The sequence below is a fragment of the Protopterus annectens genome, chromosome 2.part1 (assembly GCF_019279795.1).
Source record: "Protopterus annectens isolate FY-2018-M chromosome 2.part1, PAN1.0, whole genome shotgun sequence".
NCBI classification, from domain to species: Eukaryota; Metazoa; Chordata; order Ceratodontiformes; family Protopteridae; genus Protopterus; species Protopterus annectens.
The window spans coordinates 1,223,599,938-1,223,626,103 of record NC_056729.1 but is presented as its reverse complement, the minus strand read 5'-3'; the positions used below and the strand labels follow the sequence as shown (position 1 = coordinate 1,223,626,103).

The window sequence follows — 26,166 nt, the reverse complement described above, 5'->3', positions numbered from 1 at the left end:
GCAAAAAATTTTTTTTGGGATAGGACAAAGCCATTCAGGAAATCCGAGCAACTCTTTGTGTCCTATGCTACAGGTGCTCAAGGAAAGGCCACCGCCAAACAGACAATCTCAAAATGGATAGCCCACTGCATACGCTTTTGTTACTCATTTCATGGAAAAGCTGTGCCATCTAGCATCAGGTCCCATTCCACAAGGGCCACAGCTACCTCTGCAGCTTAACTCAGGGGGGTTCCTACCAAGGACATTTTGGAAGCAGCCACTTGGAGTTCAGTGCACACTTTCTCCAAACACTATCACCTTCCACTTTACTCAAAATCTAGAGCGGGATTTGCCACAGCTGTCTTGCAGGGCATCCTTGCTTCTCCTAGTTCCACTTAGTGCCTGCCACCCCTACTTAGCTTTGGGATTCTACCCATCTGTTATGACTGCAGCTGTATGCACGATGAACATAGTACAGTTTTGTACCTACCATAAATGTAGATGTTCCAGTGCTCATACAGCTGCAGTCCAGGTTCCCCCCCCTCCATCCCGTCTTAGGACAGGCCTTATGACAAACACCTTCTCATACAACCCATTTGGGGTATTCTTTTATGGTGTATTTGCTTCAACTACTGTTTTTTGATTATTCTATTTTGCATGATTACATAAGTTTATGTTTTGCCTTCCTTCTGGGGACACCTGACATCTGGGGCAAGAAAAACTGAAGAAGATGGCGTCGGCTGGCTCTTTTATACCCCTGCCAAACTGACGTCAGGGAAGAAGCGACGACAACCGACGCCGGACCTAGACTTTGGAATTCGGCCAACCGAGGACCCGCCTGATGGAAGGATAACCCATCTGTTATGACTGCAGCTGTATGAGCACTCGAACATCTACATTTATGGTAGGTACAAAACTGTACTTTTTGGTGCATTTGTTTGATATGATAAGCCTGAAAGAAGGGTGCTGTGCATTTTTATGCACCTTAGGGATGCCAAAACACTTAGGCTAGGATTGTTAACTTGTAAATATTGCTGGTCTTCTAAAGTTAAGTATTGATCATTTTCAAGTGATTCTAACAATATATCTATTTTATCAAACTGTTGTACAAAGTCCAGAGAAACAGACCTGTAATCTTCATTTTCCTGTAAGTCCCTTTCTATTTGTGTAACATAGTCTATTTGTTCCATTAAAACTATCCCAGTACCTTTATTTGCATGCATAATTCTAAGGGACTTGTCAGCAATAAGTGTTTTGAGAGCCAGAGATACTTCCCTCGTCAAGTTAAACCATTTGTCTTGGTTCACTGTATTACCCAAATCTCTTATGTCTGTTTCACATACATTAAGAAAAGTATTCAAAGTGTTATCTAATGGAGGATTAAAAAAGTATTTTCTTTTTAGCTGCCCTATTTCTAAATCTGTGTTATAAGTAGATTGAGAGTCAGTCATGTCAGTATTGTCATCGTTATTAGAAGCAAAAAAACTTTTCAAATTCAATTTTCTCACAAACCAGCGTATTTCAACCAGTACATCTGCACCAGCAGCTCTCTGAGCTGGTATGAAGGTAAAACCCTTATTTAACAAGGACAAGTGGTGTGCAGAAAAATTTCTGGTAGTGAGGTTAAACACAGCATTATTCTGTACATCATTTGCAGTAGTATTATTCATAGGACAGATATCTTGATTCAAATTTGTGTAAGGCACAAAAGGATCTAAACATTGATGAATGCATTTTTGTTACCCTAGATGTTTCTTATTCCCCAGTGTTAGTCCCTTCAGTGTCTGTCCCTTCAGTGTCTGTAGTGGATAAATCATCTGATGATGTACTGCTGTATGTGTGAGACCCCTTCAGTATGGATCTGGGTCTTTTTTTGAAATTCCTATCAGGCTTCTGTCCGATGTCCATAAATCTAAAATTTTTGGTGGTGTCAAAAGGTCGTCCCCTTTGATAATCCATTAGATTTCAAATGCCAAAAGTTCTTTTGACAGCTTATTGAGGCATATAGAAAATTGTGAATGATCCTCATAAACTTTGACTTTCCCACACAGGTCACCCACTTTTTTAATGTTAGTTTCAATAGTTTATTCATAGTATGAACTTAATATTTGAACAAAGTTCATAGATGCCTGTTGTTGGGCTAGATACTATTCATTGGTCATAGTTTCATCTATTTTGCTTACTAGAGGTTGAGTTTTAATTCTCAAACCCCTGGAGTTATTTCCTTGTTCTTATAGGCTTTAAAGAGCCTCAAATACCATATATTTGATCTCAAACTTTTCATGCTTTTACTGAGTTTATGAAAGGCGTTGTTGCAACCGTCAACTGGATCTGTTAGTTGGGAGTACCATTCTCGTTTGGTATGCCAAAGACACCAATGTCATTTTTGTCAGCACAAAGCCCTTGAAGTATTGTTTCTAGATCCATGACAATAAGCTGTAGAGTAATTGGTTTATTCAGACCACAGAAAATTTTAGATATTTGTAAAAGCAAATCAGAAAAATGGTATATGCTATAGGCTGTCAAAAGTACTGGGACAGAACCCCCTATATATCCTGTCCAATAAACTAAACCGACTTATCAGAGGGGCAGTCCTAGTACCTGCCAAAGAATTATGCCTGTAAATCTGGTTTTATATATAGTATTGACCAATAAACTATGGCCACAAACTGTTATGAATGGAGAATACAGTAAAATAGTTGGCTTCAGCTAGAATCCTGATGGGAAATTATAAATGGTTGGAGTTTTCTAGAAGAATTGGTAGTTCAACATCATGTAATAGGGATCTTGTAATAAAAATATTTGTAATTTGGATATCTATGAAATATTCTGTTATCAAAAAGATGTTCCAAAAGGCTTATTGTTATTGTATTCAAAAAGCTGTTTCATGTATTCTGCATTAGAAACTGCTAGGTGTAGTTTTTCATCAGAGTAAAAATAAAGCCTTATAGTTTTAGAAGGCTCTTGGAATATTCTGATCGGTATTACAATCCAGTTTCAAAAACCTGGTATTATTCAATCCTAATATGTGTGGTCAATGTAGCCTAGAGTTTTAGAACAGAATAGATGCCAAAGTATGGCAATAACCATCAACCTAGTGCAGGGTGATCAGTGCTATTTTAAAGGTGCAACCATTCATAGATCATCATCAGACATGGAAAAAAAGAAAAATATACATATTTTCCAATTTTATAAAAAATATTACAGGTTAGCTCAGTGTTAGTCAATCTGATTCTCGTGGTTTCTATTATAATCCTGAACTATCCAAACAATCTGTCATTTGGTGTCTAATTTGACCATTCTCTCAGACGCACCATGGCAATATATGTGTATAGGTCCATCAAAATAGTATAAACATGCCATTAAAAATACATAAAAAGGATGGTTCTTGTATGTTAAATACCTGTAGAAGCTATTAAATACAGTTATAGCATTCTACCTTTATATCAAGCCCAACAATTGGAATAATGGTTCTTATATATTAATTGGCTATAGAGGCTGTTCAATGCAGTTGTAACATTCTACATCTGTATGGAGACCAACAGTTATCGTACAAATCAGATATCGAGTAATGTCCCAACTTTGTTCCAAACACGATGTTGCCACATCCAATTCTTTGCAGCAATGGCCCCAAAGTTATTATTTTAGTATCTAAAGTCTGACATAAACCCAAAGATATATATCTGGTCTATCGAAACCATATAGATAATAACCACAATATCCAGAGTCAGTCAGTTCCCAATGAATATGTCCAAGTAGGCTGGTTCAAATACTAACATAAGGAAATTTGTGATTCCCCGACCTTGTTGTAGCCAAGATGGATTCCTTTTTATAGCAAACATAGATTTCGTATTATCATCCAACAGACCACACTGATAGTTGCCATAAAACAGTTAGCCATCAGAAAAGCACCCATTGACATGTATAAACATATATAACTGTTCCTGCCATAAGCTTGGCTCCCTCAGCAAGAAAAAACAAGGTGGCCATTAAAAAATACTGTAAGGATTTTATAAATGCAGGCGTTTGTAACCTGGTGTAAGGCATTTAAGCATACTGACAAAAAAAACTTTAAATGGGGTATTTATAACCCATATATTGGAGAAACAGTATTATATGTTAACGTAGCAACATGGCGTCCGCTTGCATTCTTAGGATAGTGAGAATGCGGTCGGAGCATAAAAAATGAGATGCATGAAAAAATAAGGTTGCACAACAGTACGTTATCGCCAAAAGCAGTTCCGTTTCTCTATCTGCCCAAAAAACACTGATTATTGCCAAAAAACCAGCTACACATCCAAAACGAAAAACCTCCGTTCATGTATAAGTGTTTGCACCATGTGGTATCCGCCCCAAATGAGAAAACAAAATGGAACCATAGAAACAGCACTGTTAAGCTTGTCCAAAGCTTATCCAAATGCAGACATACAGGAGTCCAGAGACCAAGAAAAAAAAGGCCTTAGTAGAATGATTCTAGCCCAAACATTTATAGAAACAGTACCTTGTGTTTTGTATATTTCTCAGACTGTTTTAACAGAGGATCAAAAGAAACTTTTGAATAAAGGTCTGAATTTTGTTCCCGGGTTTTTTGTCGATGAATCTGACGTAGTTAATGACAGTGATTTTTGCCGCAGGATTAACCTCAAACTTTTCTTTGGATCCAGGTCTGATTCTCAAAGATCTAATGAAATCAAATTTCACAAATCTAACTTTGTACCACCTATTAACCGGAATGTAGCGGTTTTTCAACAAGCTGTACTTGGGGATATACACTTCAAGTTGGATCATATACTTGAAACATAACCTAACGAATACTGAACAACAGGCATTGCAACATCTTAGGGGATAATAGAAGTATTGTCATTACTCAGGCTAAGGGTGGGGCTGTAGTTATCATGGACATGGATTTTTATCTGCTGGGGGGGGGGGAATGGATAACTTCGCAACCCTTCCTATTACATGAAAATGCCTATTGACCCCACTCCTAATTTTAAGCCTGAAATTGACAATTTTTTGGACCTGGCTGTCTCAGAGGGTAGCAACAGTGAAGACACATCTGATGGTCCAGGATCCACAGAAACAAACATTATACCTGCTACCCAAAATACACAAATGCCTTAACAAACCTCCTGGAAGACCTATTGTATTTGGGATGGGTTCACTGACGGAACCATTATCTGAGTTCCTCACATTGTAGCTTAGACCACTACTAAGCCTGATTCGCGCCAGAATACAGGACACCACACAATTTTTACACATTGCTGACAATCAACTAGAACCTGACTGGCTACTCTGCACCCTGGATGTCAAGGCTCTATACACCAACATACCACACTGGGCTGGATTGGAAGCCCTTAAGTTTTGTTAAACAGAGCCCTACTCTATCCCATAGGCTTTAACACACTTTTGGTCTGCACGGCTGAATATATTCTCAACAAAAATGTTTTCTATTTTCAGGGAGATTGTTATTGACAGCTCAAAGGCATCGCTATGGGAGCGTCTTTTGCTCCCATATATGCAGACCTCTTTATGGGATACATTGAGGAGCATCTCATTTATGACTCCGCACACAACTTATATCTTGAGGAACTTGACAGTGTCCTTCAAGGATGCATCTGCAGTCATAACGTATGGGTTGTCCTGCCTCAGGCAGCCCTTCTGTCGGCCGGATTCCAAAGTCTGGGTCTGGCCTCGGCTGATGTCGCACTTTCCCCGACGTCAGAGCTTCTGGGGTATAAAGGCATCAGCCGACGCCATTTTCCTCAGTCTTTCTTGCCGCGCGGTGCCCAAAGTTCGCAAGTGCCGGTCGGTCAGATCCAGAGATTTCAGCTACCGAAGACTTCTAAAAAAGCTAAGTACCCCGTTGGGGACTCTTTCTTGCCTCAGCCGATGTCAGACAAAGTAAATAATTGTTTAACTTGTGGGAAACAAATACCTCATAAGGATTTCCATTCTTACTGCCTTCCTTGCTTAGGCCCAGACCACGACGTATCAGCTTGTTTAGCCTGTGCCTCCTTCAACCGACGGACTCTTAGACGTCGGTCGGAGTTTGCAGAAGAGTTTTTTGGATCCGCTTTTGCATATAAAATGCTGTCTGAGACTCAGACTACACATTTAGCCAAAAAACGCAAGGAAAAGGACCGACACTCGCGGCCCGCTGAAACCACGGTTAGGCCTACCGCGAGTGTCTCGGTTTCGGCTGAAACAGAGTCCCCGGTTCTTACTTCTGCCGAAAGTATACCTCCGACAACCGAGGCCAGAGAGGCCCCGGCTGCATCGGCTACAGAAATCCCTACCGATGAAGCAAGGGCACAAGAATTGTCCGACACCATTCCAATGGACATTTGTACTCCTGCACGTGGGGCAGCTAGGCCCCCTGCTTCTATGTCTATTAAGGCCTTCTCCAGAGCTAAAGCAGCTAAAATTTCAAAAGCCTTACCTGCAAAAGCTACTTCTCAGAGACCTCCCTCAAGTTCTCAGATTCTCAGCCTTGCTGAGGACCTTATATCCATGATTAGGGGTTCCCAACCTCACCCAGACAGGGCCTCCCACCCTCCTCTTGACAAAAGGCCTAGGACTGAACCCCCTGAACCTCTCTCCTCAGACTACTCCTCGGATGGATCTGATTTATCAGACCATCAGGAAGGGCCATATTCTCCTTATGAGGATTCAGATGCAGAAGACTCTATTCCTTCTGCCTCCCCTCCTGAAGAATTTTCTTTTGGGGAAACTTTGCATTCAATGAGGGGAACACTTTCAGTGGCAGGGTCAGGATTTCTCTGACTCTAGAAAAAGATTAAGAACCTTTTTACACTTAACACAGCATAGGCCTCTAGCCATACCACCTGTGCTAACTGTAGTTGATGATGCATATAAGGATGTCAGTTCTGCCCCCGACTCTCTTCCCCCGGCCCCTGCAAAACCTGACAGATATTACAGGGTTCCGGATTCTCACTTGCATTTGTATAAAGCCCATGCTGCAGACCCAGAAACTATATCTCAGGGCCCAAAAGGCGTTGCAGCTGCCACTGCCAAAAACCCCCTACCCTCTGAAAGGGAGTCAAGAGCATTAGAGAGATGGGGAAAAAAGGTTTATACATCTGCTACTCTTTCTGCCAGAGCATTAAACTGTCAATTCCACATGATACAGTACCAGGAATATTTGTTAGATCAGCTGAATAAAAAGCTTTCTTCTACTGAACCTTTAGACCGAAAGTCCCTTCAGGATTTGGTACACAACTCTCAGCAGGTCAGTAATCATTTCTTAAAATGTGGCTATGATGCACTGGAGGCTTCGTTTAGATCAGCTATGACTGGGGCAGTAATTCGAAGACATGCCTGGCTAAAAGAGCAACCCTTGCCAGACCATGTCAAGGCTAAACTCCTAGATGCTCCAATGGAGAAACAAAGTTTATTTGGCTCCCCTGCATAGGAGATTCTAAAGAAAGTGGAAGAAAAAGCAAAATCTGTGCAAACAGTAAAGGATTTTTTGCAGGTTCAACCTCCGAGGTTCAGCAGAAACTGGCCTTCAAAGAATTGGTCCTTCCCAGACACCTCCAGAGCATAGAGGGGCAGGAATAGACGCCCAAGAGGCAGAGATAAATCAAAGGGTGCCTACAGGGGTCGTCAGTGGCAGCCTGCCAACCAGAGGAGTAGTGCCACAGCTACAACTACAACCACTTCCACAGGACAGACACAATGACTTGACTCTGATTCTGCCTACCAGGGAACAACTGGAAGCACCCTTGGGCGGAGAGCTGTCTTTATTCTCGAAAAACTGGTATTGCATTACAAAAGACAAATGGACATTGCAAACCATAGACAAAGGATACAGGTTTCACTTCCACACTTTTCCAAGAAGGAGCGGAATGCCAACCTTCCACCAAACCAGAAGCCAGAGGCTTTAAGACAAATCCACAATTTACTTCAGATGAAAGCTATAGAAAGGGTACCATCTATGGAACAAGGCCAAGGATTTTATTCCAGACTATTCCTTGTACCAAGAAAAGAAAACCAGTGGAGGCCTATTCTCGACTTGTCCGCACTAAACACATATCTCATTGTGCCAAAATTCAAGATGCTGACCCTACAGCAACTTCTTCCCATGTTGGGCAAGGAGTCTTGGCTGGTGACTCTAGATCTCAAGGAGGCATACCTGCACGTCCCTATACGGCCAGATTGCAGAAGACACCTCAGATTTCTTGCAGGATCAGAGCATTGTCAATTCTCAGCATTGCCCTTTGGCTTATCTACTGCGCCCAGAGTATTCATGAAATGCCTGGCATCAGTAATTGCACATTGCAGGCTTCAGGGAACTCAAATCTATCCATACCTTGACGACTGCCTAATACAAGCGGACAACAAGACAAAACTAATAAAGGATTTGGCCTATGTCATGCACCTGTTACAGGCCTTGGGATACACAGTCAACATCCAGAAGTCAAGACTAGTGCCATCCCAAAGGATAACATTTTTGGGTGCGGATCTGGACACAATGACTCAGATGGCTTTTCTCACAGAAGAAAAACAAAAGCAACTACCAGTCTACTTCATGGCTTTGACAAGACAAACTCAGCTCACTGCAAGGAAAGTCCTGCAGTCCCTGGGTTACAAACTCAGCTCACTGCAGGGAAAGTCCTGCAGGCCCTGGGTTACATGGCATCCTGCATAATCTTGATCCCGCATGCCAGGCTACATATGAGAAAATTACAATGGTACCTAAGGAATGTATGGTCTCAACACAGGCACAGTCTAGAAACCATGATACCAATCATTCCATGCCTGAAAAAGGAATTCCTGTGGTGGGCTCAGGCCTGCCAGTCCAACAGAGGGTTGCCTTTCAACAAACCACAACCAAGGCAGACCATCACCACGGACGCCTCAGACCTAGGATGGGGAGCACACGTGGAGGACAAGTGTATCCAAGGCCTATGGTCTCAGGACCAGCTGAACTTGCACATAAACCTAAAGGAGATGCTGGCAGTGAAACATGCAATCGAGACATTCAAATCATTCCTCCAGCAAGGACATCTGCTGATAAGGACAGACAACACCACAGTCATGTGGTACATAAACAAACAGGGAGGCATGCATTCCTACCCTCTATGCCGGATGGCAATGGATCTGTGGAATCTAGGCCTGAATCTCAACATCCAGCTGCAGGCCAAATTGCACCTCGAAAAGAGAATTCACTAGCAGACAGCCTAAGCAGAACTACCACGAATGCTCACGAATGGATGCTGCATCCAGACATCTTCAAAATCATAACAAGCAAATGGGGAATGCCAGAGATAGACCTGTTCGCCTCCCCACTCAACCACCAACTGAAGAAATTCTGCTCAAGAGTATACCACCCACAAGCCTGGAAGGTGGACTCTCTCTCTTTCAACTGGAATGCCCTAACAGTGTATGCTTTTCCACCTCTCCCATTGATGTACAAAGTTCTACTGAAGATCAGGGAGGAACAGCTAAAGGTGATACTAATAGCTCCAGACTGGCCAAGGCAGCACTGGTACCCGCTACTGAGAAGCATGTCTCGGGCGAACTCATGGCCTCTACCCCTATGGCCTCTTCTTCTAACGTAGAACAACTTCAAGACCCTGCATCCAAACTTGAAAACACTGCAGCTAACTGCCTGGAAAATTGCTTAAAACAACTTACTACATGCCCCATAGCTGGCAGACGACAGCTCAATATGCAGCTAAATCCAAAAACTTGATGAACCAGCAAGTAATCGTACCAAAAAACTTGGCCTGCGTGTCTTGAACATGCCGACCTATGGAAACGCGTATCCAGATCTTTTGGCCAGTTGGCAGAAGATCAATTTGGACACGGGTTGTGCCTATTTGAAACTTTTGATCGAGTACTTCTCACTTGTTGAGGCTGAATTAGCCAAACAGATTAGAGAAGAGCAGTGTGAGCTGACACGATGTTTGGGACTGGATGCTTCAGATATTTTTCTCAATTACATCATAGAAAAAGTGAATGCATATGAACAACGTCTCCTAAATGTGAAGAAGAAAAAGCTGGTTTGGGACATCAATGATTTTCATAACCAGCACGTCTTTGCATGGCCTAGAACACAGCATACTGCTAATCGTACTGACAGAGATTCTTCTGTTCCTACTGAGGGGGCAAAGAAGCACATTTTGGCATCATCCACTTCAATTTCAGCCCCTGTGCAGGGGGCTATTGTTGAGCCCCCGGATACCATGAACATGGGTGGAAATTTATGCACTGAAGTGACTTTACCGGAGCCTCGGAGTTCGGTGTATTCCATGCCAATGATGGACTGTCCTGGTGTTACTAAAAGTACTGAACTAGCTACCCACAGTGACTTGGGTCCACTGGTTAGAAGGAAGATACTGCCCCCACAGTCTCAGCTGGATTTTCCGATTCTGCCCCTCCCTATTCGTACGAGGAGGAAATACTCTTTCGACAACGAAACACAGAAAGGACAGAAACGCAAAGAACCCCTTTCTGTCCAACAGCACCGTTCCTTGAAAAAGATGTGGGGGATGGGAGCCACAACTTAGTTTGGAATATTTCCAGACATGTTTTAATACAGCATGAATTGTCAGTATTGTCAAAAGGATTCTCATTTATACCCACAGCTAAATTGGATTTTGTTGATTGTATGATTAATTTACGGTTGTTTGCACGTAATTTGTCTTTATGTATGTTTTTTGATGGACCTAATATTTCTGAGAGGCAGGATCCTGAATTTAAGGATGTTCTTCGTTTTCCATTGCTGCAGTCCTTACTATTGGGTATAGTCCGCATCCAGTCGGCCCGAATACCAGAGTATAACGCCAGTACGCCAGGGGCATGACCGCGCCATATCCTCAGTCGATGCAGAAGCAGTTTTGCGAGTGCAGGTTGGCGTTTGCAAACCGAGTTTCAGACCGAATCAGAGGCCTCAGTATTTAACCGGATGTCAGAAAAGTGAATAACTGTATTTCTTGTGGGAACAAATACCTCATAGGGATTACTACATTGTGTATACCTTGTTTAGGGCCTGAGCACGACGTTGTTGGTTGCCGCCTTGTGCTAGGTTTAACAAAAAATGCCTTGATGAACCAGTGGAGCCAGAGGTTTTGCCAGGAGTTTCGTCTCAGGCAGAAACTTTACTGCAGGATGTACCTCAGAAACATATGCTTAAAATGGCAGAAGATTTGATTACTATGATTAGAGGTTCTATGGGCCCTCCTGATAAGAGGCCTAGGGTGGAACCTGAGTTTGACAGTTTTGAACAGGGTTCAGGGGCTTCTGAGTCTTCTGCGGAGATTTTGGAGGTATCCTCATTATTCTGATTCTGATGTGGATGATGCCACCTTCTCCTCCTGAGGATTTTTCATTTTCAGAGACTCTCATTTCCATGAGGGAGCACTTTAAAATGGGAAGGCCAGGATTACTCTGGATTCCAGGAAGAGGCTTCTTGTTTTTACCCCAGCATAGGCCCTTAGCTATACCTCCTGTGTTAAATGTGGTGGAAGATGTTTTTGCAGAGGCTTCCCTGAACCCTGATTCTTTGCCTCCTGCTCCTGTTAAACCTGATAGGTACTATAGGGTGCCCAAGCTCATAAGTATTTGTTTAAGAGTCCTAGGGCGGACCCAGACACTGTTTCTCAGGGGCCTAAAGGTGTTAAGGCCTCTGTGGTTAAAAATCCTGTTCCCACTGACAAAGAGGCAAGGGCGTTGGATAGGTGGGGTAAGAAAGTGTATACTTCTTCCACTCTAGCCATGAGAGCGCTTGAATTGTCAACATGCTGAAATATCAAAATTATCTCCTTTCACAATTGAACTCTAAGGTAGATGCTTTGGTGGAAGGTATTGATTGTAAAGAATTGCTGGATTTAGTTTATGTGTCTGAACAAGTGGGCAAGCATTCTTTGCAATGTGGTTTTTTGATGCTGTGCAGGCCTCCTGGGTGTGGCTGCCACTAGTTTTCTCTTAGGCATGCCTGGTTGAGGGATCAAAATTTGGCTGAGCATGTTAAGACAAGGATTTTGGATGCTCCTTTACAGTCTGATGTGTTGTTTGGTTCACCTGTGGAAGCAGTTTTAAAGAAAATGGAGGACAAAGCTAAGTCTATGCAAACTGTTAAAGATTTTTGCAGGTACAGCCCCTTTTTAGTAGAAATTGGCCTAAGCTATAAGGGACATATCCTGCTTATGATTCCCAGTCTAGGGGTAGGTCTAGACGGTAGAGGCAGGGCTCAAGGTTCTTCTTGCCCCTAAACAGGGAGTTCACCTGCTCAGACTTCTGGTGAGGGCAGGGGTCAGTCTTTTCAGACAGACCCCCAATGACCTCTTTTCAGCTGCCAGTAGATCTCGCCTGGCAGCTCAGCTGGGGAGGATGTCTCTCTTTTCAAAAAAAAAAAATTGGGATTTAATTACTCAAGACAGATGGGTGTTGGACATCATTCACCACGGTTACAGATTTTATTTCCATACAATGCCCCTTTCAAAGGCATGCCAGACGCTCCTCCACAAAGAAAAGAGGCTCACAAGCAAGTTTCTCAGTTACTCCAAATGGGGCCATTCAGCCAGTCCCTGTATCAGAAAGGGGCCTAGGATTTTATTCTCGCATGTTCCTAGTACCAAAGAAGGAGACCGATTTTGATTTATCTCTCCTCAACACTTATCTGGACATTCCCAAGTTCAAGATGTTGACGTTACAACAGCTTTACCCTGGGCAAAGATCACTGGATGGTAACTTTAGATCTCAAGGAAGCTTACCTTCATGTGCCTATCAGGCTAAGTTGCAGGAAGGAGATTCTCATTATCAGTTCTCTGCATTGCCCTTTGGCTTATCTACTGTGCCCAGAGTATTCACAAAGGTTCTGGCTCCAGTGATAGCTTACTTCAGGCTACAGGAATTCAAATCTATCCTTATAGACGACTGCCTGATTCTGGCTCAAGAAAAGGAAGACCTTCTACAGCATATGGAATATGTTATAGCAGTGCTAAGATGCCTAGGGTATTCTGTGAAAATAAAGTCCAGTCTAGTACCCTCTCAAGACATGTGCTTTCTGGGTGTGAGACTGAATACAGCAGCCCAGATGGCCTTTTTAACAAACAACCCCGACAAACAAAGAGTCTATCACTTTACTTCCATCAACTATCTCATCAGTCCGTGCTGACTGCAAAGACAGTCCTTCAAGCATTAGGGTTCATGGCATCTTGTATTCTGGTGCTTCCCAATGCCAAACTGCATATGAGGAAGTTACAATGGTATCTCAAAATGTATGGACACAGCACTGCCAGGATTTAGACACTGTCATTCAAATAATACCTTGCCTTCAAAGAGAATTTTGTGGTGGGCTCAGGAATGTCACCTAAACAAGGGACTCTCTGTGACCGCCAGTCAGATTTTAACGACAGATGCCTCGGATATTGCTTGGGGAGCTCATCTAAATGGAAAGTGGATACAAGACAAGTGGCCTGCCAGACTACAGCATCTACATATCAACATGAAGGAGATGTTAGCAGTCCAGTTCGCATTACTGGCTTTCAAGGAGTTACTTCTTCCAGGGCAGGTGTTGATTCTAACAGACAACACAACTGTCATGTGGTACATCAACAAACAAGGGGAACACATTCTTATCCTCTATGCAGGCAAGCAATGATTTTATGGGAGATCGCGCCACGCTTGCACCTAACTCTTCAGGCAAGGTTTCTGCCAGGAGCACAGAACTCCTTAGCAGATGTGTTAAGCAGACAAATCATGGATCCCCACGAGTGGAAACTGGATCTTCATGTATTTCAGAAATTGACAGTGTCATGGGGAACTCCAGACATAGATCTGTTCGCTTCCCCACTAAACCACCAGCTGCCACAGTTTTGCACAAAGGGGTTTCATCACACAGCTTGGAAAGTGGATGCTCTGTCTTTCAGTTGGACAAACCTTCATGTGTATGCCTTTCCACCTCTGCCTCTTCTTCCAAAGGTACTGTTAAAGGTCAGACAGGACAGGCCAAGGATGATTTTGATAGCTCCAGATTGGCCTCGGCAACACTGGTACCCTACACTCTGTCTGGTAAAGCCTCCATGGCCTTTACCTTTGATTCCACATCTGTTATCCCAGAAGGACGGTCATCTGCTCAATGTCAAGCTTCACTCTCTTCATCTGACAGCCTGGCATATTCTGTGTTGAAACACAGCAGGTCTCAACTTCCTCAACAAGTTTTAAATGTGATTATGGAAGCTAGAAGACCTAGTACAAGGAATGTGTACGCGAAAAATGGAAGAGATTTTATTTTGGAGTAAAGCAAAGAATTTGGAGATTTCTGAGCCTAATTTGAGTGTGGCTCTTCAATATCTTACTGAGTTACTGGACAAGGGTCTGTCCTTCTCTTCCATTAAGATTCATGCTGCAGCAATCTCAGCTCACTATGATTGTGACCCACCATTGTTTTCGCATCCTTTGTTCAAGCAGTTTCTTAGAGGGGCAAAGAATATAAGACCCCCATGAGAAGCTCCTACTCCTGCTTGGGATCTCAATTTTGTGTTGGAAAAACTTACTCTACAACCTTTTGAGCCTCGGCTACTGCTGAATTGAAATATTTGTCATGGAAGACTGCTTTTGTTGGCTATTACTTCTGCAAGAAGGGTGTCTGAGTTGCAGGCCCTTATGGCAGTGAGCCCTTTTGATTTTCCATAAGGATAGGGTATCATTACGTACTAATCCTTCCTTTATGCCTAAGGTGGTTTCTAGTGTGGCTTTAAACCAAACTATTCATTTGCCTACTTTCTATGCAGACCCCCAAAATAAAGGGGAAAAGATTTTGCATACTTTAGATGTACACAGGCAATTGCGTTATTTAAGCAGGACTAAGGATTTTAGGCAGTCTCAGCAGTTGTTTGTTTCTTTTGCTTTGAGTTCGCGGGGCAAGCCTGTGTCAAAACAAACTATTTCTAGGTGGATTGGCTTTTGCATTGCATTTTGTTATTCCCATCATGGCAAGGAGATTCCAGCTGGGATTAGGCCTCATTCCACTAGGGCTACTGCCACTTCAACAGCATTTCTACGGGGTGGCAACTATGATATTTTGGAAGCAGCTACTTGGAGTTCAGTGCATACTTTCTCTAAGCATTATCACCTTCCTATCTACTCTAAGTCTAGGGCTGGTTTTGCCACAGCTGTTTTGCAAGGCATGTTGTCAGCTCCTGCTTCTTTATGATTTGCCAGCCTCCTTACCTCTGCTTTGGGATTCTACCCAATAGTAAGGACTGCAGCAATGGAAAACGAAGAACATAGTACAGTTTTGTACCTACCATAAATGTAGATGTTCGAGGATTCCATTGCTGCAGTCCAATTTACCTCCTCCTCCTCTGTGTTTAGGGGTGGTTGTGTAGGTGAGTTTACATGCTTATATTTTTGTATATATTGTTCATGTTTTGGTGCAGGTATTTTGGGCCTTGTCTTTTTAGGGTCTTCTGACATCTGGGGCAAGAAAAGACTGAGGATATGACGCCGTGCGCGACGACCAGTGACGCATTGACGCCCGCCCACGCGCCGCCCTGACCGACGTCAGCCTTATACTCTGGTATTCGGGCCGACTGGATGCGGACTATACCCAATAGTAAGGACTGCAGCAATGGAATCCTCGAACATCTACATTTATGGTAGGTACAAAACTGTACTTTTTTAGGAAACCCAGTATTTTTACACCAGCTTTTACGCCAGCACTTAATGTCTTCCTCACAGTTTGTGAGAGAGAGAAATATATGAAGTAATTAATAGAATACAGATGACAAGTTGTAATAATCTGACTAGATTTGAACAACAAGCCTTGAATGATTTGATTAAGAATGAAAATATAGCTATCCGCCCGGCAGACAAAGGTGGCTGTGTAGTGATTTTAGATTCTGGATATTATGATATGATGAATCAGATGTCTGATACTAATACATATATTAGTGTGGAAGCTGACATTGTGAGTGTGATGAAGAACAGAATAGATAATTGTTTACTTGAATGCTTTAATCTAGGTCTACTTACCAAGGAACTATTTGATTACTTTATTACTGAATTTCCTGTTATTCCTCAGATTCATGGCTTACCCAAGATCCACAAACACCCTACTCTCCCACAGTTTAGACGATTGTAGCTGGGAGTGGTTGGTTGACTCAGGCTATGTCCATTTATTTGGACAAACAGCTTCGAATAGCTCTGGACATGAGTGAGTTTGTATTGAAAGATACTGAAAACTTCTTGAGAGATTTATATAATGTGACCAGTGAGGGGGATGTTTCAGGTATTCAATTTTTAGTGACGATAGATGTATCCCTGTTTACGTGCATTCCCAACCAGGAAGGCATTAGTATGGTCAGGGCAGTTTTGGCTAGGAGTAATAAATTTGACATGAAGCATATTGACTTCCTTTGCATGCTTCTAGAGCTGGACCTTGAACACAATATCTTTGTTTCAGGATAAATGTTACTGGCAACAATCAGGCGTGGCTATGGGGACCAGCTGCGCTAATTCTTACGCCAGTTTAGTGATGTCAGAATGGGAATTCCATCATCTATTGGGACAACATAGAGGTCATATTGCCATATATAGACGTTTTGTTGATGACATGTTTATTGGTTGGAAAGGCAAAAGCAAGAGCTTGATTTATTTTTTCATTCTTTAAATAGTAGTACTTTTTTTAAATTTACCCTCACTTGTTCCCAAGTCACTGTTGATTTCTTGGATGTGAACATCCGGCTGGAGAATGGCAAAATGCTGACCAGGATGCATAGGAAGGACTGTTATAGACAGTCATATCTCCATAGACGGAGTATGCATCCACAACATATATTTGGGAACATTGTGAGAGGTCAAGCCTTCAGGGTCTCAAGGTTGTCGTGTACTACTTCTGACTTTGAAGGAAGTTTGTCAGATTTGTAGAAAGGGTTTGCTATCAGGGGTTACACCCAAGTAGAAGTTGATCACGTTTGTGCTATAATAACCAATGAGCGTGATAGTAGAGCATGTCCATATTTTTCTGCTCTGTATAGACAATCAATTAGATCACCTCATGGGTATTGTTGTCCTCCCATTGTTTTGAAATTTTCCCATGGTGTAAATATGGTGAAAGATATAGTTACCAGGAACTGGCATATTTTACAGACTTGACAGTAGGTGTTCCAATATATTAGCAGATGGCCCTAGATTTGTATATAAGAGCCACAGTAATTTAAGGCAACAGTTATGTTTTCCTAGACATGTTATGTCTGGATCCTAAGTTTTGATGGGTACATCTAAATGTCATAAATGCAATTTTTGTCAGTTTATAGACGAGTCTAGGTTCTTTAGGCACCCTGTCACGGGCTACTTGTGGAAGTTGAGGGCATCTGCTGATTGCTCCACCAGGAATGTGGTTTATTTAGCACATTGTCAGTGCTGTTATAAATTCTATGTTGGCAAGACCAACAGGAGTTTAAAAGAAAGAATTAGGGACCATGTGTATTGCATGAAGAAGCAATATGATTTTAGTGCCTTAGCGAAGCATGTTTTGTCTACTGGCCCTGAACACAACTTTGTCTTCCAGGTATTATGTGTGATAAGCCCAGGTCTGCGATATGGTGACAGTGACTCGTACTGAGGTGGTCGAGTTGGAGTGGATCTTGAGGCTGGGGGCACACCTAGCTATGGGGTTGAATGATTATGTCTCCATTAAGCCTGTATTAAGGGATAAACAGCTTTAGGGCGTTTATTGTTGTTTGTTTATATATTTATGAATATTTTTCATGTTTTATTTATTTGTGTTAATATTTTTTATTTTTTATCAGATTTTATGCCAGTAAATATTATCTACTTCATATGCCTTTAAGCTGAGAATGTGGCTGCATGAATGTTTGTTCTATTGGCTGTTAAGCTGTTTGAGATGTCATTTGTATACAAGTTATTGTGTTCCCATTCATGTTTGTCTGAAGAAGCGGTATGGTATTACCGTGAAAGCGCTAATTTCTTTCTCTGCAATAAAGTTTTTTGGTACGATTACTTGCTGGTTCATCAAGTTTTTGGATTTAGCTGCATATTATTGAGCTGTCTTCTGCCTGCTTTGGGGAATTTTATAGTTTTACAGTTTCGTTTGGTTGCTACAATTGGGTTTGTTTTATTTGAACTTACTACATGCAATGAGCATGCATCCAAACCATACCCAAATCTCAGTTCCGCCGGATTCGTTGAATTTGTTCCTCAGAAAATGATTATGAAGAATCCCAACAGGATCTGGCCAACAGGTTTAGAGCTAGGGGTTACAAGGAGCTTGACATCCGGGGTGCCCAACAAGTTGCTATCAATTCCACCAGAACCTCCCCCCTTAGATACCGTGATAAGACTCAGATTGAACAGGATGAATCTCTCCGGTTTATCACAACATTTGGACACAACATCAACCTAAGCAGGAATGTTATGTCCAAACATTGGAACATTCTTACTGCCAATGAGGAGCTCACACCCTGGATTGGGGATGCATGTAAGTATGGATACAGGAGAGGGAGAACACTTGGGTCATTTTTTTCACATTTTAAAAGGCTCAGTTCGGCTGGAGTGATGCACGATCAACTAACCATGACAGGTGATAAACTATGGGGTGCCTACCAACGTGGTCACTGTTCATCATGTCCATATATTTTTACATCAAAACACTTCACCAGCAAAAACACTGGCAGGATTTTTGACATGAAATTCTTTGGCAATTGTAACTGATTGGGTGGTGTACCTTTCAACATGTACATGTGGTTCATTTTATGTTGGACAGACATCACGACCACATCGGTTACGCATGTCGGAGCACCGTAGCGACATACGAACCAAGAGGGAGATCAATGCCCTATTTAGACATTGTATACAACACAACTCTGCCAGATTCCAGTTCAGCGTTATAGACAAAATTCTTGGTGATAGATCCAATAAACAAGGATGGCATTCAATTCTCACTAAAAAAAGAGAAGTATTGGATCATTAAACTGGGTGCTTTGTTTTCACCTGGTTTAAATGATCATTTATAACAATATTATGTTTATTTTAGTTTTACTAATTACAATGGATAGTAACTATGTGGTTGATTTATTATTTAACTTTTATATTCTTTTTATTTTCCATACAGGAAACAATTTGAATGTTGGGAAGAATCCTATTGGATGACTCATGCTATATATATATATATATATATATATATATATATATATATATATATATATATATACACACACACACACACACACACACACACACACACACACACACGTGTCACTTCTAATTTGCTATTACTTTCATTCCCATTGAGGAAAGCCTGTTGGCTGAAACCGGTGTGGGTTGTGAATTCTATTTAAATAAATACTTATGTATTCAAATTATTAGCCTTATTTGTTGCTTTACACTGCATTTGGTGCTGGCAGTTTTGTCTGCTTATTGTGAATGTAGATCTTGGTACAGTGGGTAGTGGGGAATTTCCCATTTTTCTCACTGTAGTGCGATCTTGCATTTTATATATTTAAGTTGCAGAACATTGACGCTAATACTAACTTTCGATTCCGAAAGTTTGGTGTTGTGAATGGGACTGTCGCAGTGATGATTTCTGACTTTATGAAGGGATCGTTGAGTACATTTTCTAGTTTTGGTTCAGCATTGTGCATAAATGCACAATAGCCGTTCCGAATATTGATAGTAAACCGTGACATGCACTACCTAGGGGGGGTCTTAGGGTATACACCTGCTTGCATTGCATAGTTGGATATATCAAGAGAGTAGCCATTACAATGCAGTTCAGTGTGGGATTTTCTTTAGCCCTAATTCTTTCCAGTTATACTAATGACAGACTTGTGTCATAGGGCTGAGTGGATTACAATGTGAAGCTTGAGAGAGTGTCCACCCCTAGCCAGTAGACCAACAATTTCTCCCCAGTCCTTTCCACTTGCCACAGCTAGATGATATTTTCTAAGCCCTGGCTCCTACCAGAGATCCATAAGAGCTTCACCCAGCATGCTTTTCTCCAAGTGTGCTTTCAGGCACCTGAGCAGCTAATCAAATTCAGACCACCTAGCTTTAACCCCTGTGCAAGAGGAGGTTGATATAGTTTTACCATATAGCAACATTATTGTATGGCTATATGTCAAACCAGATTTATAGGATGCATATTTTTTATTATAAGGAGCAGTAGTTTAGTGGGAATGAAACATCACCAGAATATTAACTTTGATTGAAAACACTGTTTATACTGTTTAAGATCTAAGTTAATTGAAATAGTATTAAGTTATTGTACATATTGGCAAAGCATTCTTTTGGTGTTATTACTAAACCTCAAAACGCAATGTATTAAATGTGATTTCTTTATTTTTCTAGTCTGTGCTTGTTCAAACTGAGGGGTTACATTTGCCATAATGTACAACTGAATCTACTCACTAACTTTTGCAATTTCAGAAAGAAAAATAAAATAAGGAAAGATATTTTAAAACTCACAAATGTACTTAAAGCTGAATGGATGGATTAAATCTGCAGCAAGCAGTCTCCCAGCACAGTTCATTGCTTACAGTACAGATTAAGAAAAGCACAGCAAAGTTAAATGTGCTAGGAGTATGCCTTCAGCTCTAGACAGGATGTCACAACACTTAAATATTTCAAAATAGAAATAGTTACTGTTTTGGGGCTAGTATGAAGAAATTTATAAATTTACTGCAGTTATAACAGTGCATAAAATCTTGAATTTTGTTCCCAGTTACTGTGAAAGAGAGCATATTATGATCAGTGTTTTCTATTCATTCTTAGCTTCACCTGTGCTACCTTCATGCTGCCTGGTCCCTGTTGTCATGTATAACCAAAGCTTTTCCTTGCCACCATCATTAGAACCAGTTCCAAGCAAGACTTAAGCAGTTCAGCATTTTTCCATAGTATAATAAATGCCACCAAAAGCAAAAAATATATTTTTAGCTTCTAGTTGTGTATATATAATATCCATAGTATTTGGCTGATAATCTATGCCATCCTGGATACTGTGCTCACCTGTTGCCTGGATATTTTTTTTAATTGGTGACAAAGTTTATAAAACGAGAGCATCATTTCAAAGACCATGATGAATCACACTTGGATTATTTGCTTGCCTTTTCTGACTTATCTTTATATTGATTTTAATACAAATGTGTGTGTTTGTGAGGCAGCACCAGAAACAGTTCTGCAGACGATTGCATAAACTTGTCTGTAGAAAGGCAGAAAAAAATGTAAGGGGAGTACGAAAATGTAATGTGAAACTTTTGAGAACTGATATTTTGCCCACAGGGTCAGATCTGGCACTAATTGACCTAGGGCCCAATTCCTAGCTTGGGGGGTGCGGTCACAACATGAATTTAAAAACAAAACAATTGCTTTCCTACGTCTAAACCAATACAATAAAAAAAAAATAGATGGACAGTGTTACTGCTGCATTAAAATTTAAATTTTCCTCCTTGTGCATGCAGTACCTCTATTATGCAATTATCAGCCATGGGATAGGTAAGACCAATTAGAAACTGTTAATGCAAGCACCAAAAGCGAATTGGCTAAACTTAAAATGTCCTCCAAGTGAACCTGTGTTGTGGTAGTAAATGGTTATAAAAAAATTGCCCTTTTTGGATCACTAAGTGCCTCTCACCCCCCCCCCCAGTCTTTAACAGTTTCCGGCACCTATGCCCACCAGACCAAGCTGGATCTGCAGTTTACTCAGGTTCTTTTTAGTGCCAAAGAAATCAGGGGACCTATCCTAGATCTCTTGTCATCTCAATGAATTTGTGAAGATCTCCAAGTTCCAGATGATCACGGTTCACTCTGTTCTACCTCTTAATAGAGAAGGATGACTAGATGTGCTCTATAGATCTTCAAGATGTGTACTATCCCATCAAAGTAAATGGAATGAGTTATTACCAGTTCAAAGCCCTGCCCTTTGGCCTCACCACAGCCCCCAGGGTGTTTACCAAATACATGGCAGTTGTGGCAGCTTATCTTGGACTGCATGGATTTAGTGTGTGTTTATTTAGACTACTGGCTTCTTCCGCACCAACCAGGCATCTCCTAGAGAAGGCCAGGGATTACTTCCTCCAGTTGTGTCCATTTCTAGGGATAACAGTAAATATTTCCAAGTCCTAACTTCAACCAGTTCAAGTCTTGGAGTTTATAGGAGCTCACCTGAACACATTCAGACAGTTTGCTTTTTTTTACTGCAGAGCAGAACTCATTCCCTAAGATTGCATGTCAGACAGATTCTAGACCATCCCTCTCCTCTTGCAAGACTGTTTTTTCTAGTCTTAGGTTTGATAGCTGCAGCGGTCACCCTATTTACCCTTGCCTTGCTTTCACATGACAATTCTCCAGTGGATTCTGTTGGTACAATGGCTGATGCTTCGGCATCCATTGAAGTATCCTATAAATATTTTGCAAGCTTGCAAGGATTCCCTACTTTTGTAGATCCTGTCCAATGTGCTTTGTCAGAATGCCCTTTTATCTTTCCTCCTCTGAAGATGACGCTGACCTTGGATGCCTCCCAATTGAGTTGGGGTGGGGGACATCTTTTGGGACAAGGCTGTTCAGGGTATGTGGTCTTTAGAAGAGACCAATTTGCATATCATTGTCTTAGAGATGAGAGCAATCCTGTTAGCATTGCAGGTCTTTCAGGACTCTCTCCCAACATTCCACTGGATTTGGATTTGGATGCTGGATCTAGAACTAGGATTAACTTTCATAACATCTTGTATTTCAGGTCAGCACAATATCCTGGCAGAGGATCTCCTAAACCCCAACAAATGAACGATTGAGAGAGAGAAGGGGGTGTTAGACCCAAGCTGTAATGGATGGTGTCTCTCAGACCTGTTTGCTTCTGACTACAACAGACAACTACAGATGTTTTGCTGAAAAACTCAACAGAAAGGAACATAGAAAATAAATGCTTTCTCTTACATGTACAGACTTTTTCCTGCATGTATTCCTGCCCCTGCCTCTTATCCCCAGGGTACTGATAAAAGTCAGGGCAGACAGACCCAGTATGATCCCTAGTGGCCCCTTTTGGCCAAGGCAACACTGGTTCCTCCCCTCTATTGACCCTGAGTAAGAAGAGAATTCCCTACCCTGCTGCAGGAAGCAGATTTCCTTAGCCAAACCAAGGGATTTGTCTTGTATCCTAATCTATAGCCACTCTGGTCAACAGCCTGGAGGATAAGGTTTTGATACCATGTGGTACCTCCTATCCCACACCTGTGCTTTCCATTCCAAAAGAGGTAAGGAAACCCAATATCAGGATATCATATGTGGCAAAATGGAAGAGATTTTATTTATTGTCACAGCAAGAACACCAACCTTTCTTAGTCAGACATCACCTCAAATCTTGGAGCATCTTTCAGGCCTATTTAGACAGGGACTTTCCTACTCCAGTTTTAAAGTACATGCATTTGTCATCCCATCTTGCCTGCACATTGCTCCACCTGTCTGCTCACATCCTAACATGACGGTTTTCATAAGATGGGTAATTTTACTTGAGAAGACCCAGAAAGGACTTTCTTCTTGCCTGGGATCCAAATTACCTGCTAGAGAAGCTCACCTCGCATCCCTTTGAAACTGCTGCTACTGATGCTCACTTGGAAGACCACTTTCATTATAACTGTCGCAACAGCGAGGAGGGTCTCAGACCTACAAGCAATCATGTGTGCCTTTCACTGTCTTTCACAGTGATAGGGTAGCCATTAGAACAAACTCATCTTTTATGCTTAAGGTGGCATCAGACCTTACCCTAAACCAGACTGTCCACCTGACAGTCGTCTTCTGAAAGTCACATAAGACAGAGCAAGTCTTTCATTCTCTGCATGTGCACAGACAGATTAGTACGATCTAGACAAGACAAAAGCCTCTGATGGAGCAGAGCAACTACTGGTAGCTTTTGCAGTGAATAAGGAGGGCCGGCATGTCTCCAAACAAGTCATCTCCAATTAGCTAGCCAACTGCATTAAGTTCTCTTACTCCCACCATAGAAAAAAATTGAATTGGGAATATTAAAGCCCACTTGACCAGGCATAAGACTACTGCCACTGATTTCCTCAAAGGAGTTTCTACCAAGACCATCCTCGAGAGTGCCACATGGAACTCAGTGCATACCTTTACAAAACGTTTAACCTAGGCAGTGTCTCCAGGGCTAGAGCATGTTTCACTACTTCCATCTTGTAAAACTGTATTTCCTAGAGTCGTGCAAATAACCTACCACCTATCCATGGGCTTTGGAAGTCCTCCCAAGAATCAGTACTGCAACATTGATTACGAAGAACATAGTACAGTTGTGTCACACAACACAATTGTAGATATTTGAGTAGATAATTTTTTCAGTACATACTGTCACCCTCTAAACCTCTGACTGCTTTTCTTCCCCCTTGTTGGGTGCAAGGGGGTAGAGGAGGAGTTCACCGATGGTCCTTTTATCTCCATCTTCGCCCTTGGCCTTCTAAGATTTTCCTCCTCCTCACTCCAATTCAGACAGCTGGGGATGCCATGCTGTCCTCAGGCATAGTTGGACCACAGAATCAAGGCATTCGGTGTCCTTTCTCTAACTGACCTTTCCAACGTTCCTAAACAGTTGCATGCCTACTGCACTCTGGACACATTTTGGGGGGCTTATTGCACCCCATGAACTGGATGTCCATCACCAAAGATGTTTGGGTGCAGTGGATTATATTCAGAGGTTACATGATTCCCTTTCTTTTTGAATCCTGTACTTAAGGAAACTTTACAGTGTGCCACACACACTATGGAAGTCAGCAGCACTAGAAATAATGATGATGATACAGAAAAAAATGATAGGCAAACAAATTATCCAGGTGGTCCCACCAGACCAACAAGGATCTGGAGTTTACTCAAGGTTCTATTGGTTCCAAAGAAGAAGAGTGACTTTGGGCCCATTTTCGAACTCTGTCACTTGACCCATTGCATGAAAATGATGAAATTCTGGTTGGTCACTGTACAGTCTGTCTTACCATTGTTGAAGGGCAATTGGATGTGCTCAGTACACTTCTAGGATGCATATTACCACATAAAGATGGACAGATGTTCCAGAAGGTTTTCCTACTTCTGGCTGGGAACCAGTCACTTCCAATTCAGAGCCCTGCCATTTGGCCTCAGTATAGGCCTCCCCCAGGTATTTACCAAGTACATGGCAGTGGCTGCAGCTCATCTCAGGTGGCTGAAGTTGAGAGTCTTCCCATTATATATACATGATTGGCTCATAACTGCCCCCACCAGGAATCTCCTCCTTTGGGCAAAGCACTTCTTGCTCCAGCTTTGCTCACAGTTAGGAATAGCTGTCAACACAGCCATGTTTAAGTCTTCAGAACAGCCATCGAAGGGTGTTCTCTCTGTCCAGACCAACAAAATGTCATTAACCTAGTAGACCAACTAACAAGGGGGAATATGTTCTTGCTCATTGGAAGGCCATAAGATTTTGGCAGTGGGCAATGTGTTCATTGCTTTTTGATAGCAGTGCACATACCAGGGAAGTCCATTGTTCTAGAGGATAACATGAGCAAGGTCCATCCTTCTTTCTCACAAGCGTTCCATCAATCGGGCAGTGGCGGATCAAATTTTCAGCATCTGGATGACTTTACTGCAATTTTTTTGCCTTCTCTGCCAGCACCAAATGCGACAAGTAGTTTGCCCTAATCCTGCAAAAGGGAGAGTTCCCAAGGGATGTTGCAACCCACACTTGGCCTCCTGATCTCTCTTATACCTATCTAACCACCCCTGTCATCCCAGAGTTTCTGCAAAAAGCAACATGGAGCAAGATTACAGAGATACTTATTGCTTCCTTCTGGCCTCAATGTGTGGTTCCCTTCTATGGTCTCATCTGATTCACCCTCCTTGGGTGCTGGACCTTGCTGCAGATCTTCTCCCACCCATCTGCGAAGCCTCGTCTGGACTTTGAAGCCCTCCAAGTAGACTGCATGGTTTCTCCATTTCCGATGATGGTTATAGTCCAGGCTTTCTTCCCATGTTGTACACATTCTGACTTCCTTAGAGAAGCCCTCAACCCAGATTGTTTGCAAGAGCAAATGGAAAAAAAATTTGAATTTTGCTTCTAGTAGGACTAGGTTTCTCTTTTCAGCTCATTTATCCAGATATTTTAGAATTCCTGGCTTCTCTTTTTCACAGTGTTTCTAGATGTTTTGTGTATCACTGTTGCAGTCATCA

At 41.9% G+C, this 26,166-nt stretch overlaps 1 protein-coding gene across 1 annotated transcript in view; it reads left to right on the top strand.

Moving 5' to 3' along the window:
* The window catches only part of ATAD2B (ATPase family AAA domain containing 2B), a 4,508,062-nt gene that overhangs the window by 1,274,511 nt on the left and 3,207,385 nt on the right, over window positions 1–26,166 (top strand). Inside the window, exon 11 of the mRNA XM_044063554.1 lies at window positions 9,706–10,489. Coding sequence (XP_043919489.1) covers window positions 9,706–10,489 — 784 coding nt within the window. The remainder of the gene's footprint in view (window positions 1–9,705; window positions 10,490–26,166) is intronic.